We start from the raw sequence: 19,383 nt of genomic DNA on the forward strand, positions 1-19,383 counted from the left end.
AGCAACACCAGTGACAGTGGGAGAAGGAGCTACCATCGACTCCAGAGGCACAAGGTGCGATAATGAGGGCAGGGAGTCACACCTCTAACAGAGGAGGTGGAAGGTGGAAAGGGCCGACTCAAATAGAGCCAGAGGCACCTCAGGTAAAAGAAACCAAAAACCTATGCTATAGTGCCACCTACTGGAAAACAAAAGAAAGGCCTCTAATCTCAAACCTGCCCCTACTTCAGATGTACTGGCAGAGGAACAACTCATCTAGCACCATGAATAACCACAGTGACAGTACCACAAAAAGCAAATGATGATTTTCCAGGAACCAGACTTAAAGATGCAGAATATTGCAATTTGATAGAGAATTCAATATAGCTGTCATGAAGAAACCCAGTGAGCTGCAAGAAAACTTAGAAAAACAGTTCAGTGAGCTCAGGAATAAAATTAATGAACAGAAGGAGTACTTAACTAAGAGAGTGAAACTCTAAAAAAGAACCAAACAGAAATTCTCGAGTTGAAGACCTCAATAAATGAGATGAAGAGTACATTTAAAAGCATTGGAAATAGAGCAGACCATATGGAAGAGAGAATTAGCAAACTTGAAATGGTACAAGTAGGACAGGAAAGAGAAGATATTTTAAAAATGAGGAAATTCTAGAGAGCTATTCAACTCTTTTAGGAAGGGCAACATTAGGGTAATGAGTATACCCGAAGAGAAGAGAGAGAGAAGGGAGCAAAGCATTTATTTAAATAATAGCTGAGAACTTCCCAAACCTGGAGAAGAAACTGGGTATACAAGTTCATGAAGCTAAGAGAACACCTAATTACCTTCTCTAAGACAGATTGTATTAAAATTGTCAAAAGTCAATGACAAAGAAAGAATTTTAAAGGCAGCTAAGGAAAAAGGGATGGTAACCCACAAAGCTACCTCATTGGGCCATCAGATTTCTCAGCAGAAACTCTACAGACCAGGAGGAAGTGGAGTGACATTCTCAAAATACTGAAAGTCATCACTCAGGAATACTCTATCCAGCAAAGTTATCATTCAGATATGAAGGAGAAATAAAGACTTTCCCAGACAACCAAAAGCCAAGAGAGTTAATCAACATGAGACCTGCCTTACAAGAAATGTTGAAATGAGCTTTTCTACCAGAAACAAAATGGCAAAAAGTACACAAAACTTTGACTAAGGCGATAAGTAGACAGAATCAAAAGTTGCAAGTCTTTATCACAACAGGTTTTTAAACACTTTGTTATAGCGTAAAGGTTAAAGAGGGAAAATGTTGAAAAAATAAATATAGCTGCTTCAATTCAGTAACAAACTCACAACATAAAATGGGATAATTTGAGACAACAAAAATATAAAAGGGGAAGAGGAAAAGGATGGAACCTACATAGGTAAATGAAGGTAAGATCCTATCAGCAGAAAAAGGACTATTTTATCTATGAGAGATTTCATACAAACCCCATGGTAACCACAAAACATAAATATAGAGTAGAGACATGAAACATAAAAAAAGAGGAAACTACGAAAAACAGAAAACCTCCAAACCAAAATGGCAGACAGAAACACAAGGAAAAAACAAAACAAAACAAAACAGTGGATATATAGAGCAACCAGAAAACAAAAGCTAAACTGGCAGTGCTAAGTCCTCATCTGTCACCTAAAATGTAAACGGATTGAATTCACCAACCAAAAGACACAAAGTGGTTGGATGGGTTAAAAAAAACAAGACCCAACTATATGCTGCCTCCAGGAGCTCAGCTCTAAAGACAAACATAGGCTGAAAGTGAAGGAATTACCAAGAAAATGGAAATTAACAGCAACACAGTAATGGTAGGGGACTTTAACATCCCACTTGTGTCAGTGAATAGATCATCTGGAGAGAAATTCAAGGAAACAGCAGAACCAGATGGATTTGATAGATCTATACAGAACATTACATTCAAATGCAGCAGAATACATATTCTTCTCAAGTGTACGTGGAACTTTCTAAAGAACAAATCTCAATAAATTTAAAAAGATTGAAATCATATCAAGCGTCTTTCCCAATCACAATGGTATGAAACTAGAAGTCAACTACAAGAAGAAAGGTAGAAAAATGACAAGTATATGGAGACTGAACAGCATGCTACTGAAGAGCTATTGGGTCAACAAAGAAATCAAAGAAGAAATTAAAAATTACCTGAAGACAAATGAAAATGAAAATATGACATACCAAAAAAATCTATGGGATGCAGCAAAAGCAGTACTAAGAGGGAACTTTATAGCAATACAGGCCTACCTCAAGAAACAAGAAAAATCTCAAACAATCTAACCTTACACCTAAAGGAAATAGAAAAAGAACAAACGATGCCCAAAGTCCATAGAAGGAAGGAAATAATAACAATCAGAGTGGAAATAAATGAAATAGAGACTAGAAAGACAGTAGATAAGATCAGTGAAAATAAGAGCTGGATCTCTAAAAAGATAAACAAAATTTACAAACCTTTATCTAGACTCACCAAGAAAAAAAGAGAGAAGGGTCTGATAAATAAAATCAGAAATAAAAGAGGAGAAATAACAACGGATACCACAGAAAAACAAAGGATTGTAAGAGAATATTATGAACAAATTGGACAACCTAGAAGAAATGGACAAATTCTTAGAACCATACACCCTTCCAAGACTGAATCATGAAGAAACAGAAGGACCAGACAGCTTCACAGTGCATTCTACCAAACATTCAAAGAAGATTTAATGCTCAAAGTCTGCCAAAAAATTGAAGAGGAAGGAACGCTTCCTAACTCATTTTATGAGGCCAACATCACCCTGATACCAAAACCAAACAAAGACAACACACAAAAAAGAAAATTATAGGCCAATATCTCTGATGAACATAGACACCAAAATCCTCAATAAAATATTAGCAAACCAGCTGCTACGATGCATTAAAAGGATCATACACCATGATCAGTGGGATTTATTCCAGGGATGTAAGGATGATTCAACATACACAAATCAACCAACATGGTATACCACATTAACAAAATGAAGGATAAAAACCATATGATCATCTGAATAGATGTAGAAAAAGCGTTTGAGAAGATTCAATATCCATTTTTGATAAAAAGTGTCAATAAAGTGGGTATAGTAGAAACATACCACAAATTAGTAAAGGCCATGTATGTCAAACCCACAGCTAACATCATAGTCAACCATGAAAAACTGAAAGCTATCCCTTTAAAATCAGGAACAAGACAAAGATGCCCCCTCTCACCACTCTTATTCAACATAGTATTGGAAGCCGTAGTCAGAGCAGATAGGCAAGAAAAAGAAATAAAAGCCATCTAAATTGTAAAGGAAAAAGTAAAATTGTCACTACTTGTGGATGACGTGATTTTTTATATAGAAAAGCTTGAAGAATACACGAAAAAACTATTAGAAATAATAAACAAATACAGTAAAGTTGCAGGATACAAAATCAGTATACAAAAATCTGTTGCATTTCTATTATACATGCTAGCAGTGAGCTAGCAGAAAGAGAAATTAATAAAACAATCCCATTTACAATTGCAGTAATAAGAATAAAATACATAGCAGTGAATTTAACCAAGGAGGTGAAAGACCTGTACACTGAAAACTATAAGACATTGCTGAAAGAAATTGAAAAAGACACAAATAAATGGAAAGATATTCCGTGCTCATGGACTGGAAGAATTAACATTGTTAAAATGCCCATACCTAAAGCAACCTACAGATTCAATGCAATTCCTATCAAAATCCCAAGGACATTTTTCACAGAAATACAACAAAAAATTCTAAAACTTACATGGAACCACAAAGGACCCCAAATAGGCAAAGCAAACCTAAGAAAAAAGAACAGGGGGCTTCCCTGGTGGCACAGTGGTTGAGAGTCCGCCTGCCGACGCATGGGACGCGGGTTCATGCCCTGGTCTGAGAAGATCCCACATGCTGTGGAGCAGCTGGGCCCGTGAGCCATGGCCGCTGAGCCTGTGCATCTGGAGCCTGTGCTTCACAACGGGTGGGGCCACAACAGTGAGAGGCCCACGTACCGTAAAAAAAAGAAAAAAAAAAGAACAAAGTTGGAGGTATCACATGCCCTGATTTCAAACTATATTACCAAGCTGTGGTAATCAAAATAGCATGGTACTGGCAGAAAATAGATACATAGATCAGTGGAACATAACTGAGAGACCAGCAAAACACCCAGGCTTCTATGGACAACTAACATTCAACAAAGCAGCAAAGAATATACAATGGAGAAAGGGTAGTCTCTTCAATAAATGATGTTAAGAAACTGGACATCCATGTGCAAAAAAAAAAAATGAGACTAGACCACTATCTCATACCATACACAAAAATCAACTCAAAATGGATTAAAGACTTTAATGTAAGACCTGAAACCACAAACCTCCTAGAAGAAAACCTAGGCAGTACAGTCTTTGACATCCACCTCAGTAATATCCCTGTGGATATGACTCCTTAGGCAAGGGAAACCAAAGCAAAAATAAACAAATGGGACTACATCACACTAAAACATTTCTGCACAACAAATGAAACCATCAACAAAATGAAAAGACAGCCTACCAAAAAGGAGAAGATATTTGCAAATGGTATATCCAATAAGGGGTTAATATCCAAAATATATGCGAATTCACACAACAACAACAAAAACCAACCCAATTAAAAAGTGGGCAGAGGAGCTGAATAGACATTTTTCCAAAAAAGACATTCAGATGGCCAGCAGACACATGAAAAGATGTTCAACATCATTAATTATTAGGGAAATGTAAAACAAAACCACAATGAGATATCATCTCACTCCTGTTAGAATGACAGTTATCAAAAAGGCAAGAGAAATAACAAGTGTTAGAGGTTGTAGAGAAAAGGGAACCCCTCCCACAGTGTTGGTGGGAATGTAAATTGGTGCAGCCGCTGTGGAAACAGTATGGAGATTCCTCAAAAATTTAAGAATAGAACTAGCATATGATCCAGCTATTCCACTTCTGGGTATTTATCCAAAGAATATGAAAACACTAATTTGAAAAGGTATGTGCACCCCTATGTCCATCGCAGCATTATTAAAATAGCCAGGATATGGAAACAACCAAAGTGCCCATCAACAGAAGAGTGGGCAAAGAAGTTGTGGTGTATACACGTATACAATAGAATACTACTCAGCCTTAAAAAAAGATGAAATCTTGCCATTGTGACAACATGGATGGACTTTGAGGGTATTATGCTAAGTGAGATAAGTCAAACAGAGAAAGACAAACACCGTATGATTTCATTCATATGTGGAATATAAAAAAACAAAGAAAAAACAAATGAACAAAACAAACCAAATAAAAACAAACAGGTAGATACAGAGTAGTGGTTACAGAGGGGAAGGGGAGAGTGAAATGGGTAAAGGGGATCAACCGTATGATGATGGATGGGAACTAAATTTTTGGTGGTGAGCATGCTATAAGGTATATAGAAGTAGAAATGTAACGTACACATGAAACTTTTATAACGTTATAAACCAGTGTTAACCTAAATAACATAAATAAATAATGAAAGTAAATGTTTTAAAAAAGAAATACATTTCGTATTGTAATAGCTGCCACAAGTAATAGCTGCCATAAATAGTGATTCCTCTGAAGGATCTGAGCAAAGTAAATTGAAAACCTTCTGGAAAGGGTTCACCATTCTAGATGCCATTAAGAACATTTGTGATTCATGGGAAGATGTGAAAATATCAACGTTAACAGGAATTTGCAAGAAGTTGATTACATTCCTCATGTATGACTTTGAGAGGTTCAAGACCACTATGGAGGAAGGAACTGCAGATGTGGTGAAAGTAGCCAAGAGAACTAGAATTAGGAGTGGAATCTGAAGATGTGACTAAATTGCTGTAATCTCACGATAAAAACACAATAAAACGAATGAGGAGCTGCTTCTTATGGATGAGCAAAGAAAGTGATTTCTTGAGATGGAATCTACTCTTGGTGAAGATGCTATGAACACTGTTGAAATGACAACAAAGGATTTAGAATCTCACCTAAACTTAGTTGATAAAGCAGTGGCAGGGTTTGGGAGGATTGACTGCAGTTTTGAAAGAAGTTTTCCTATGGGTACAATGCTATGAAACAGCATTGCACGCAACAGAGAAATCGTTCATGAAAGGAAGAGTCAGTCAGCGCAGCACACTTCATTGTTGTCTTATTTTAAGAAATCGCCACGGCCACCCAGCCTTCAGCAGCCCCCACCCTGATCAGTCAGCGGCCATCAACATCGAGGCAAGAGCCTCCGCCAGCAACAAGATTACAACTCGCTGAAGGCTCAGGTGATGATTAGCATTTTTTAGCAATAAAGTATTTTACAATTAAGGTATGTATATTGCTTTTTTTAGACATATGCTATTGCACACTTATTAGACTACAGTATAGTGTAAACATGACTTTTATATGCATTGGGAAACCCAAAAATTCGTGTGACTCCCTTTATTGTGATATTCGCTTTATCGCAGTGGTCCAGTACCAAACCTGCAATATGTCCGAGGTATGCCTGTACTAACTTTTCACACATTTGGCAGAGGCACAGGGTTGAGTGGTTTGTTGAGAGGATGGTGAGGAAATTGAACTTGATGGAAGATGTATGTGGTGAATAGTGAGAGACTAAGATTGCAAAGTTATAAAGAAAAAGGGTTGTATATATTTGAATCCCGAGCAGAGTCATTCATATAGTCTTAATCTAAAGGTAAGTGATTGCTGTTTTTAAACGGGGGGAGTATGATAAAGCTAGAATTTCAGAAATGGTAGCCTGGAATTTATTGAAGGGAAGAAATGTGGAATTAGGGAGACCAAGTTACTGTAATTTCCCAGAAATTGAGTGATTGGGCCTGACCTAGGCTTATGACCATGGAATACAAATAAAGGCACAGATCCTAAGGACAATTTAAAAGAAGTACTGACAGGAGTTTGACCAGGTCAAAACTTGAATTATTTTTGGTCAGTGTATTGATACTATAGAGGTTAGTGAGGAGTGAAGAAAGAAAAAAGTGGGGAGAGAGGAGTCAAAGATAATGTGTACTAGGAAGAAATACTGATGCTATAAAAATTTTTGTCAGAGGCTATATATTTCTCAAGTGGTAGTTTAAGTCTTTATATTTAATTCATATAATTAAAAAAGAATACTACGTTAATATATTTTCTATGTAATTGCAGGTCTTTACAGTATGGAAATCAGTTCATATATCAATCAATGCCACGAATGTTATCACTATGGCTTGATTTTGGTGCTAAGGCATATGAATGGGAAAAAGGTATAATTTTTTGGTAAAATTTTTAAGGGACTGAGAAGAATTATGATTTATGTGAGAGCAAGAAACGAAATGTTAAAAAAGAGGAGAAAGACTAAGCATAGACTTTTTAAAGTAGTTGGAGTTGCAGGGCCTGGAAGTGTAAACCTGCTCGTTCCTTGGTAAACCTAACACATTTTGAAAAATATTAGTTTAAGCCAAATAATTTACGTTAAAAATTACAATGGATTGTGGCTTGTTCTGTTTGCTTCTAGTCAAAATATATGTATATGTATAGCTGATTCACTTTGTTATACAGCGGAAACTAACACACCGCTGTAAAGCAATTATACTCCAATAAAGATGTTAAATAAATAAATAAATAAAGTCTGTTTAAAAAATTTGAAAAGAAACGGGCCTTGAGATTTTCAGTGGACTCAAATATTTTTTCCTACCTGGACAGAGAAAAGTATCTTTTCACAAATTGGCAAGTGATCTAGCTTTGGACCTGGGAATAACATATATCTTAAAGCAGTTTTTAAAACAAAATTTTTTTTCTGTGAAATTGATATACTTTTTTACTGCTATTTTTAACTTCAATTTTTTTTTTTCCAGCTGGCCGCTCTGATCGTGTACAAATGAGAAATGATTTAGCTAAGATAAACAAAGTTATCACAGAGCACACAAATCACTTAGCTCCATATCAATTTTTGACTGCCTTTTCACAATTAATCTCCCGAATTTGTCATTCTCATGATGAAGTTTTTGTTGTCTTGATGGAAATTATAGCCAAAGTGTTTCTGGCCTATCCTCAACAAGCAATGTGGATGATGACAGCTGTGTCAAAGGTGATATATTAATCACAATAGTGTCTTTTTCCATATTAATGCTAATATGTAGATACAAGTTCCAGGGTTTCTCTCTTATGTTAGATTTGTAGCAAGAAGATAAATTTTAAGTATTTTTAAAAAGAAACTATAGTACTATGTCTCATTATAAAATTTAGAAATATTTACTGTATCAAATGAAGTGACTAGTATGTTTAAGATTGAAGGATTTATCATGTGTTTTCTTTATGAAGTATAGTAAAGTGTTAGTGCTTGGTATAAAACGGTAACCTATTTTTTTCCAAGTTTTTTAATCCAAAGTATCAGAACTATTAATACTAGAAAATTTTATTGCATTATTAATAGGAATGTACAAATTGGTAAATATATTGAATTAATAAATATTTTAGAGAATTTAGAAAATACAGAGAAATATAAAAAAGAAAATTAAAATTCACTGTTTATATCATTAATATTTTGATGTATTTTTGTATGTTTATTATCTATGCATATTTTAACACTAAATTTGGATTGCATAGATATGTAATTTCATATTTTTCACCTAAAATTGTTACCATAATCATGTTCCCATGTTAAATATTCATTGAAGAACCAATTTTTAAAATTTTATAAAATTCTATAATGGTTAGCCATCTATAATTTATTTAACTGCTGTTGATCATTAAGGTTGTTTACTTTCTTTGCTGTTGCAAAACATCTAGACACATCTATATTTATTCTCATTTCTGATTATTCCTTCAAGATAGATCCTAAGAAGGGAATTCATCAGGTCGCAGGATAGCAGCATTTTTATGGCTATTGATAGTATTGCCAAATTGATTTCCAGGAAATTTCTATCACTGTAAACTTTCATCATGCGTACTGTTTAAGTTGATTTTTGTCAATCAGAAGTTTTGTTATCTTTTAACAATTGCATTTAACTTTTTTTTTTATGACAGTCTTCTTATCCCATGCGTGTAAACAGATGCAAGGAAATCCTAAATAAAGCTATTCATATGAAAAAATCCTTAGAAAAGTTTGTTGGAGATGCAACTCGCCTAACAGATAAGCTTCTAGAATTGTGCAATAAATCGGTACTATCATAAATCTTACTACTTATAGACCAAGTTGGATGAAACTTCTATATGATTTCAGCTGGTTGTATTTCATTTGATTAATTAAATTTAAATTCTCATATATGTTGGTATACACATATATCAAAAGTTATCAAATTGTATACTTTAAATACGTGCAGTTTACCTTAATAAAGCTGTTTTTAAAATTTCTAACATATGTCCCTCTCTCAAATATCCTCTAAATTTCTAAAAGTTCTTCTTAGTGTAAATTCTTCTGAGAGTAAATTATCCATATTTATTAGAAGTTTTTTATAATAGAGGATATGAAATATAAGAATATAAAATACTCAGTTAAAGTTCTCTCTGTGATTGTTTTCTGTCATATCTTTGAACTTTCAAAACTCATATACATTAACCTACATACATGATAGGAAAGAAGACTGGAGTTTTGGGTTTCATCCTTTCAGTAACATTTCGTTGTCTACCAGGGAACAAGCACTGTGCCTAAGGGAAACAAAGATGAGTAAGACATGTTCTCCTGCCTTGAAGTGCTCACAGTCTCATAGGAAGCCACTCAGATGGTTATCATATACTGTATAACTACTTTTTTCAGTAGGTTTATGACTAGAGTATAGACATGCTTATAGGAATGAACTAGTATTCTACCCAAGGAATTGGAGGGGAAAAAATCCTGAAGAATGTGTAGGAAGGGTAAAAGTGGGGGTAGGGGTAATTATAAGGAGGGACAGACTCTATAAGGTAAATAAGTAGACTTCCCCTTACAAATATTTACTCTATCATCTATTTACAGTTGAGGAGGTAGAGACTACCCTATTTCTCACCTTCCCTTCCAATAAACATCTTGAAAGAGTAATCTGTTTTTGCTATCTGCATTAATCCTGTTTGTCCCCTGACAGTCTTGACATTATGAAAGATAGTGTTATGATAATGGCCAACATTTATTAAACACTGGCACTTTTCTAAGTGCTTTACTTGTACAAACTTCCAGTTCTCTATGTGAAACCTTTGTGGCCAACTACATTTAGAAATTCAGGATTTTTAGATTTTTAAAGGTAATGCAGTACATATACTTTTTATTAAGTATCATCACTAGGGGTAATCTGGTAGAGTATCCTGTAATCAGATACATAACTATTTCTTCAGTGAAACATATTAATCTTTGTACTAAGTGAGACGTTCAGATATTTTTTGCTGCCAAATGAGATTTGGTACAAAAAAAAAAGTTTGATTTACAGAGCTCTTTGGAATTTGTAATGTGTGATAACAAATTGTAGGCCACTATTACCTACCTTAGTCATTTAACATCGTATAATGTAGGTACTATTTATTGATAAGTAAAAGAGTACAGAAAGGTTTAAATGAGGTGATGTATTTTTAAAAATTAGAAAAGTACAGACTGCTGAGCCATTGTAATTAAGCTATTATAGAAGTGAAATTTTTGTTTTGAGTAAAAGTAAGCATTCTATAATTCAAGGTAAACAGAGAAATTAAAATGTACTATTTTCCCCCCCCCCCCAGGTGGATGGAAGTAGTTCCACGCTGAGCATGAGCACTCATTTTAAAATGCTTAAAAAGCTGGTAGAAGAAGCAACATTTAGTGAAATCCTCATTCCTTTACAATCAGTCATGATACCCACTCTTCCATCAGTTCCGGGTGCCCATGCTAACCATGAGCCATTTCCTGGGCATTGGGCCTATATTGCAGGCTTTGATGATATGGTAAACTGCAATTTTATATAACTGTAACTATGCTTTTAAAATTAAGTTGAAATTTCAAATTAAGTTTAAAAGTGTTTTTCTCAGAGACTAAATGGATTTTATTTGCAAAGAAAAAATGATTGGAAATACAGAAAAGTAAAACTATATAGTGATGGGACAAAATTAATAAAAATCTCATGTTCAACCTAGTATTTTGATTTTTTCAGATGTTCATATTGTTTTAATATGACTAAAATCTTTATTTTTTCCACAATTTGATTTTTCCATATTCATCTTTGTCCTAAAAATGGGGAACAGAAAGAGAACGAAATACAATTTTTGTTTGTAATTTGTATTTTGGGAGGAAGTGAATTTCAGCTAGGAAGAGCTTGATTCTTTTTTGTTGCTGTTGTTACTATCTTAAAGAAATGGTACCAGAGCACTTCTGAGTAAATACTTTTGAAAATTCTGTATTTATTCCAGTACTTCTGTGGCTCAAAACATTTGTTTAACTGCTTCAGACCAGTTAATAAGCCACATAATAAAATCATTCTCGTCACTTATAGTCATGCTTTGTTTTTAACTTAATATTATTCAACTTATTTACTTACATCTTTAGTTGGACATGATTTTGGAGGCATTTCTTTTGTCAAAAATAAAATTACTTTCCATTGATAAACATTTCTTACCATTAAAGAAATTTAAAAACCATCTTAGGTTCTGCAGAAAAGTCCTAAGAAAATGTTTCAAAAATCTTTTAAACATTACGGCTGCTTTAAGAGGCTGCCTAAATTTGAATGTGTATGTATTTACTTACACTGCTGACAGAGTAATCCTGATTTTTTTTTATAAATTTATTTATTTATTTGTTTGTTTTTATTTTTGGCTGTGTTGGGTCTTCGTTGAGGTGCGCGGGCTTCTCATTGTCGTGGCTTCTCTTGTTGCAGAGCACGGGCTCTTGGCGCGCGGGCTTCAATACTTGTGGCACATGGGCTCTAGAGCGCAGACTCAGTAGTTGTGGCGCACGGGCTTAGTTGCTCCATGGCATGTGGAATTTTCCCAGGCCAGGGATCGAACCTGTGTCCCTTGCATTGGCAGGCGGATTCTAAACCACTGTGCCACCAGGGAAGCCCCAGACAGAGTAATCCTTTTACTTCAATAGCCATTTCTAATGGGTGAAAATGTGTCTCTATTTATGTCCAACCATTCTTTTCATAGATCATAATTAAGATAAATTATTAAAATAATAAATTTGCTACATAATATAGGTTATTATATTTTCCTTTTTATTGTGTTAGGTAACACAATATTTATAATACACATAGAAGTTTAAACAAAGAATTTTGACCTTTATTTATATATAACTCATCATCTTTTAGGTAGAAATTCTTGCTTCTCTTCAGAAACCAAAGAAGATCTCTTTAAAAGGATCTGATGGGAAGTTCTACATTATGATGTGTAAGCCAAAAGATGACTTGAGAAAGGATTGTAGACTAATGGAATTCAATTCCTTGATTAATAAGGTTTGGATATAGTTTGCTTTTATTTTAGAATTGCCATAATTACTATCAATGAGATATGGGCAAATAGATCTCTCTTAAAAAGAGGAAATGAAGTACACTGCCTTTTTCATTTTCACTTAATTTGTTTTATTGGGATAAAATATACATAACATAAAATTTACCATCTTAACCATTTTTAAGTGTTCAGTTCAATTCAGTGGCATTAAGTACATTCACACTGTTGTGCAACCATCCCTCTCCAGAACTTTTTCATCTTCTCAAACTGAAACTGTATATCTGTTAAACAGTAACTCCCTATTCCCCTTCCCCCCAGGCTCTGGTAACCACCATTCTACTTTCTGTCTCTATGAATTTGACTACTCTAGATACCTTGTATAAGTGAAGTCATACAGTATTTGTATTTTACTGGCTTTCTTCACTTAGCATTATGTCTTCAAGGTTCATCCATGTTATAGCACATCAGAATTTCTTTCCTTTACAAGGTTAGATAATATACAGTTGCATGTGTATACCAATTTTGTTTATCCATTCAGCCATCAGTGGGTATGTGGGTTGCTTCCACTTTTTGGCTATTGTGAATATTGCTGCTATGAAGATAAGTGTACAGATAACTGTTCAAGTCCCTGCTTTCAATCTTTTGGATATGTGCCCTGAAGTGGAATTGCTGGTTTCACTTAATTTTTTAAAAATAAGATACTTTTTGTTATATTGAGAAAAATGTATAAGACATATTAACAAAGGAAAATATTTTCTATTTAATGTTTAAATTATCTATAAGATACTTTTTCTATCAGATTTATTTATATTTTATATTTTGATGCCAGAAAAAAAAATGTTAGGTTCTGTTTTTACCAACACACTTTTTAGAGGTGATCATTAGTATTTTTTTTCAGTTCTGTTGGTAAGTGCTTGATTTCTATCTCAGAGATGATATGAGAAATCTCACTAAAGGGTTATTATAAATGCATAGTCTTAGGGGTTTTGAATTATTCTCTAGCCAGGTATTTATAAGTGCATAGCATCTGTTTTTCCATTGGTAAAAAATTAAACCATACTGTGAAAACTTTATTGTTTTCCTATAAGCTCTTTGTTCTGCCTCTCTATCCCCTTCCTGCATTTTACTGGTACCTCTTTTATTAACAGGAAAAAGTTATGGACCTTTAACATAGAAAATAAATAGCAGCAGATGAGTTCATTTTTTAAAAAGGAGAATTATGGTTTGTGCTTAGTTTAACCAAAAGTAATTTAAAAATTAATACCACAATAAAAACCCATTTCATAGGTATTAAGGGAAAGAATATTTTTATTTAAAATGTTGTTTGGTAAATTGGTAACTTAATTCCCAAAGCTCCCGGAGTGTTTTTCTAGTTGGGAGTATCAGGTGGCCTGGATTTAATTTATAAATTTATCTTAATCAGCCTTGTTACCAATTAAGTTGTTTCATTACCTTTCCCCCACATTAACATGGTCAAATAAAATAGCCTGATTGTGAAAAACTCGTCTCATTACGTTGGTCTAGGAGGCCATATACTGATCTTTACATGTGATTCTCATGCCATACTATTTGGCTGACATTTATGTAGCCTATCTATTCCTAAAGTTTCAAATGTATTTTTGGTCAGTGATTGTGCTTTAAAATTTGACAGGTTACAATTAGAGATGTGTGCTTAGTTTGTTTATTTCATACAGTTCCAGAATTAAACAAAATACTGTTTATCCTTACCTAGTATATTTCAGGATTAATCAGATGAGATGTGTAAAGCTTTCTTCTGCTAGGAGATCATTTTTCAAATGAAGCTATGATATTAAACTGTAAGAATAAGATATATGTTTTGGGGATATCATAAGACTCATACTTTTCTGTTCATGCATTGTTTTAGGTAAAATTAAACAGCATTCCCTGCGCCCAAGGACTTACTATTTCAGTAATATCTTAGAAGCAATTTTTAAAGAGTATTTTGTCATTGTTAAATATATAACTATAACATTTTTGAACCCAGTATTGTTGTCACATTAGTACTGAATAATTAAAAGAAGTACTTACCCAAGGCATTTTTAATGATTTGCAAATAAATTAAGGATATTGTCCCAGTAGTTTCCTGCTCTACCTTTCTGAAGAATTATTCATCTATACTACATAATAAGCTTTTATGGACATTATTTTGCTATGAAATGAGCAATCTTTAGATAGGTTTGATATAACATTTAGAAATTTTTAACTTTTAAGTTTATGTGTGTTTTTTTTTTATAGTGCTTAAGAAAAGATGCTGAGTCTCGTAGAAGAGAACTTCATATTAGAACATATGCAGTTATTCCACTGAATGATGAATGTGGGATTATTGAATGGGTTAACAACACTGCTGGCTTGAGACCTATTTTGACCAAACTGTATAAGGAAAAGGGTACTAAAATTAATTCTTACTATATAAGTATGTAATATGGGTATAATAGCTGCTAACATATAATATAGGTATAATGGTTATTATCATTGTACATTTTGGGGGTATAAGCCATAGTAAAATTTCTTGGTACTATTGATACATACAGAAGTAGTTAAGTGATTTCTTCTTTCCTTCCTTGCGTTTTAATTCTTTCTCTATCTTTATCCCAAAAGAATTTGAGGTAGCTTACAAAAATATATATGAAAATGTGTTTTTCTAGGAGTTACCGGTTAGCAATTCTGAAACTACTTTTGTGTAAACTAGACTTCAGCAAATAAATAAATACATTGCGGCTAATGAGAGCTAGTTTTTCATATTAGAGAAAGAAAAAGAAAGGGAAAGCTAGAATGAAACCGAAAGTGTTAGATTAGAGTTAGAGTCTCCCACTGGCCAAACCTGGGATAACTTGAGCACCAAAATAAATAATAATAGTATTAGATTATAACCCATGGAATAAAATAGACAGGAGTCTACACTTATGTAAACAAATACTTGAATTAATAAATAAATAAGTAGGAAGGTAGGAACAAGTTCTTCCTTAGAGTAGAATTACAATGAATTAATGTAGAAGAGATGATGAAAACAGAAAATTGCCAATTAGTAAATATCACAGTAATAATTGTTGCAGACAGTGATTAGCAATGACTGCTGAAATTCGTTGGCAAAAGTATGATGGAAAATAGGTTATTTGCAGAGTCTCAAAGTATCTCTCCACCAGATACTTATTAATTACAAAGGGGAAAAAGTAGTAACTTTACAATGAAGAAACAAAAATATAACAGGTCAGAACTCCTTAAAAATTTCATGGTAATGGAAGACAAAAACAGAAATTTCCCAGATTCGAGGACATTAAGGAGACATGACAACTGAATGCAGTCAGGGATCCTGAATTGGATCCTGACCCAGAAAAAGGATGATAGTGGGACAGTTGAATAAAGTCTGAAAGTTAGTTAATAATACTATGAAAAAATAATTTCTTGGTTTAGGTAATTGTATTCTGTTATGAAAGAGATGAACACTGACAAAATCTGGGTGATGAATATATGGGAAATCTGTATATTTTTTGCAATTTTTTGTAAGACTAAAATTCTTTCAAAATAAAAAGTTTTAAAAATGTTTATGATAAAAAATGTTTATGATGCAATACATTAAAAACAAATATATCAAGTTACTAGAGTAAAGTAAAAAATATTAGTTCCCTAGGACTGCCATAACACATTACCACAAACTGTTCACAAACAACAGAAATTTACTCTCTCACAGTTGTGGAGACAAGGAGTCTAAAATCACTGTGTCAGTAGGGCCACAATATCTCTCAAGGCCAAAGGGGAGAATCCTTTCTATGCCTTTCTGTAAGTTTCTGGTGTTGCCAGCAATCTTTGACATTCCTTGGCTGTAGATGCTTCACTCCATTCTCTGCCTCTGTCATCACACAGCATTCTCCCTAAGTCTGTATGTCCCTGTTTTCTCTTATAAAAATATCAGTCATACTATATTAAGGGCTCACCGTAATGACCTCGTCTTAACCTGATTACATGGGCAAAGACCTTATTTTCAAATAAGGTCACATTCACAGGTACAAGGGTTATTTTTTTGACGGATACAATCAACGCATAGCATTAAGTAATATTGATAAATTACTATATTATGGGTATTATGCTAAGTATTTTGTATATATCATTTTTTTATTATTGTTAACAAGCCTAATTATCACTATTTTTGGACAGTGAAGTAACTTAATGCAAGTTACTAATATGTTGTAGAGCTGAAGTTCAAGCACACTTGAATCTGATTTCAAGGAACTTGCTATTGACTATTTTATTTAAAGATGAAATATTATATAAGTGTTAGTTATTGCTATTGGATTTTTTTAAATATATATATATTTTCCATCCTATCATGAACATAGTTGAACTGTGCAACATTTGAGGCTAAAAATCTCTAATCTCAAAACTTGTCTATGGAAATTTTAGCTGAACCTTGGGTCCCAAAAGCACCAAACAAAGGTGGGCCTAAAAGGCACTTTATAGACTGGAGTCATGTCAACCATATAATATGAACTCACAAATACATCAGAAGGAAAATGTCTTCTGCTTCCATTTATGATTTGAATTGTACAAGATTAGTTTTAAAATCACATATCCTGTGAATCTTATAGGCTAGCCTTCACACAGAGTAAATTATTTCAGAGCACCATTGTAGGTTTCTTAGTAATGATTCAGTGTGGACCCATACTGCCTGCTGATTAACAGAGAGATCACTGTAAATTTAGTGAGGGCTGTAAGCATTTTTACATGCAGGGGCACTATTCACATTGGATTTATTCTGAGTGGTATCTTCTGGTATGTATGGTCTTACTTGGCACTGATTATCATCAACAAGAGGCCTCACTCTAGATGAGTATTAAGTGAAGATAATGTGTTTATTATTTTCATATAGTATCAGAAGAAAGTTTACCTATGCATAATTGAAATGTTTCCATTTATTCTTGCTTTTGAATAAAAGTAGATATTTCCTGTCCTATTTTCACCAAAAAAAAATACATTGCCCCTTTTCTCATTTGGCTTGTGTGATTAATGGAAATCACTCTACCTTGCAGGAGTTTATATGACAGGGAAGGAACTTCGCCAGTGTATGCTACCAAAATCGGCAGCTTTGTCTGAAAAACTCAAAGTATTCCAAGAATTTCTCCTGCCCAGGCATCCTCCTGTTTTTCATGAGTGGTTTCTGAGAACATTCCCTGATCCTACATCATGGTAAGTTACCAAAAATATAATACATTGTTATGGTTAGATTTTTTAAAAAATGTTTTAGATGTATGTGGCCCCATATGATACAAGGATACTTGATAGGCATTGTGTTTCCTTTAGGTACAGCAGCAGATCAGCATACTGCCGTTCCACTGCCGTTATGTCAATGGTTGGTTATATCCTGGGCCTTGGAGACCGTCATGGTGAAAACATTCTCTTTGATTCTTTGACTGGTGAATGTGTACATGTGGATTTCAACTGTCTCTTCAATAAGGTATATTATATGACTTACTGTAGTTAATTGTATATTTTCTCCTAATTTCCTTTCCACAACAACTGTTCTTCCTAGACATACCTGTTAGTAGCAGCTGTAGTCACAGTTGAGTCACATTGAGAGTTTGTTGACTGGTTTTGATCAGTGGATCCCATAGACCTCAGTAAAGCAACTTAGGTTGGAGAGAACTCAGAAGAGTCATATAGGAAAACTAGCACTGAACTTGAAGTCCAAAAGCATAGATCCAAGTTCTGACTTATTGGTTCTTGGTTATATGAACATGGGGTGTTTATATAATATATGAACAGTTCATTTTACTGAGACTCAGTTTTAGAGAGACAGAGTAGTTTAATGTGATTGCTTCCAAACCTGGCAGCAGCATCTAAGAATTTTTTTTTTTTTTTAATGCAGGTACCTAGGAAACATCACAGGAAATTCAGATTGTGTAGGTCCAGCTGGGGTCTGGAAATAAATTGAGGTCATTCAGCTCTCCTTAAGGGCCCCCTCCAGTTTTCCAATGTCATGATCCTGAAAGGCAGACTAATTATTAAACCCATTTTTTCCTTCATCCTTAGTTCTCTATGGGTTGCCGTCTGCTATCACAGGAAACCAAGAAAGGTCACAGACCCAACTGAAAACAAATCAAAGATAAACCACTGGTATAGGGGATTCATACAAGAGAGGAATTTAGGGAAACTGATTGGAGGGATGAAAAAGCCCTAGGAAAGGCAGGTGTTAGAGAATGGAAGAAAATAAATGAACTGGACTTCATTATATTACATGTTACATTTCCTGTCTCAGGGATTGTGAGCATCTAACACTTGGCTATTTCTTTTCCCGTCCTGTTTTAAAGTGAAAGTCTTAAAGAAAAGAAGAAAATTGTGAGAGTATTTTGTTTGTACTTTATACTATTCAAGAAGGATATTAAGGGAGTTAATATAAGGCTAAATATTGAATGCATAAATATTGCTCTATAATTCTCTGTAATTACTTTAGTAATTCAGTGAAAGATGAATCCATCCATCCTCTAGATCTTACCCAAGGAGTTGTGTTTCAGCTCCTCAAAAGCAAAGGTAGAGTCATATGGCTCCTTCAGGATGTAGGCCTCTAACATAAGTTGCACATACGAATATTTTGAGGGTATGTTTGCTCTCTCCTAAAAGCTTTTAATTTTTTGCATAAAGATTTTTAAATTCCAGCATCTTTACTTTTTAATAAAATGCATTGTTTTAAGGGAGAAACCTTTGAGGTCCCAGAAATTGTTCCATTTCGCATGACTCATAATATGGTTAATGGAATGGGTCCTATGGGAACAGAAGGTCTTTTTCGAAGAGCTTGTGAAGTTACAATGAGGCTGATGCGAGATCAGAGAGAACCTTTAATGAGGTAATCATCTATATTTTGTAAACAGTAGTAACTTTGAATGTGATTATTGGTTTCTAAGTTGTTTTCTTTATATAGAGCTACTTTATACTGGTTGAAGTAGATGTTTTTTG

At 34.0% G+C, this 19,383-nt stretch overlaps 1 protein-coding gene across 5 annotated transcripts in view; it reads left to right on the forward strand.

The window, feature by feature from the left end:
• ATR (ATR checkpoint kinase) overlaps positions 1-19,383 on the forward strand; it is a 103,154-nt gene that overhangs the window by 77,661 nt on the left and 6,110 nt on the right. For 4 of the 5 annotated variants that reach the window (XM_079922927.1, XM_079922928.1, XM_079922930.1 and 1 more), the window contains 9 exons: positions 7,204-7,301; positions 7,893-8,125; positions 9,064-9,198; positions 10,720-10,920; positions 12,279-12,422; positions 14,674-14,824; positions 17,463-17,619; positions 17,734-17,887; positions 19,122-19,273. In XM_079922927.1, the coding sequence (XP_079779053.1) occupies positions 7,204-7,301; positions 7,893-8,125; positions 9,064-9,198; positions 10,720-10,920; positions 12,279-12,422; positions 14,674-14,824; positions 17,463-17,619; positions 17,734-17,887; positions 19,122-19,273 (1,425 nt within the window). The remainder of the gene's footprint in view (positions 1-7,203; positions 7,302-7,892; positions 8,126-9,063; positions 9,199-10,719; positions 10,921-12,278; positions 12,423-14,673; positions 14,825-17,462; positions 17,620-17,733; positions 17,888-19,121; positions 19,274-19,383) is intronic. The other variant, XM_079922929.1, reaches the window with a different exon arrangement.

Source organism: Stenella coeruleoalba (genome assembly GCF_951394435.1).
Source record: "Stenella coeruleoalba genome assembly, chromosome: 5".
NCBI lineage: Eukaryota > Metazoa > Chordata > Mammalia > Artiodactyla > Delphinidae > Stenella > Stenella coeruleoalba.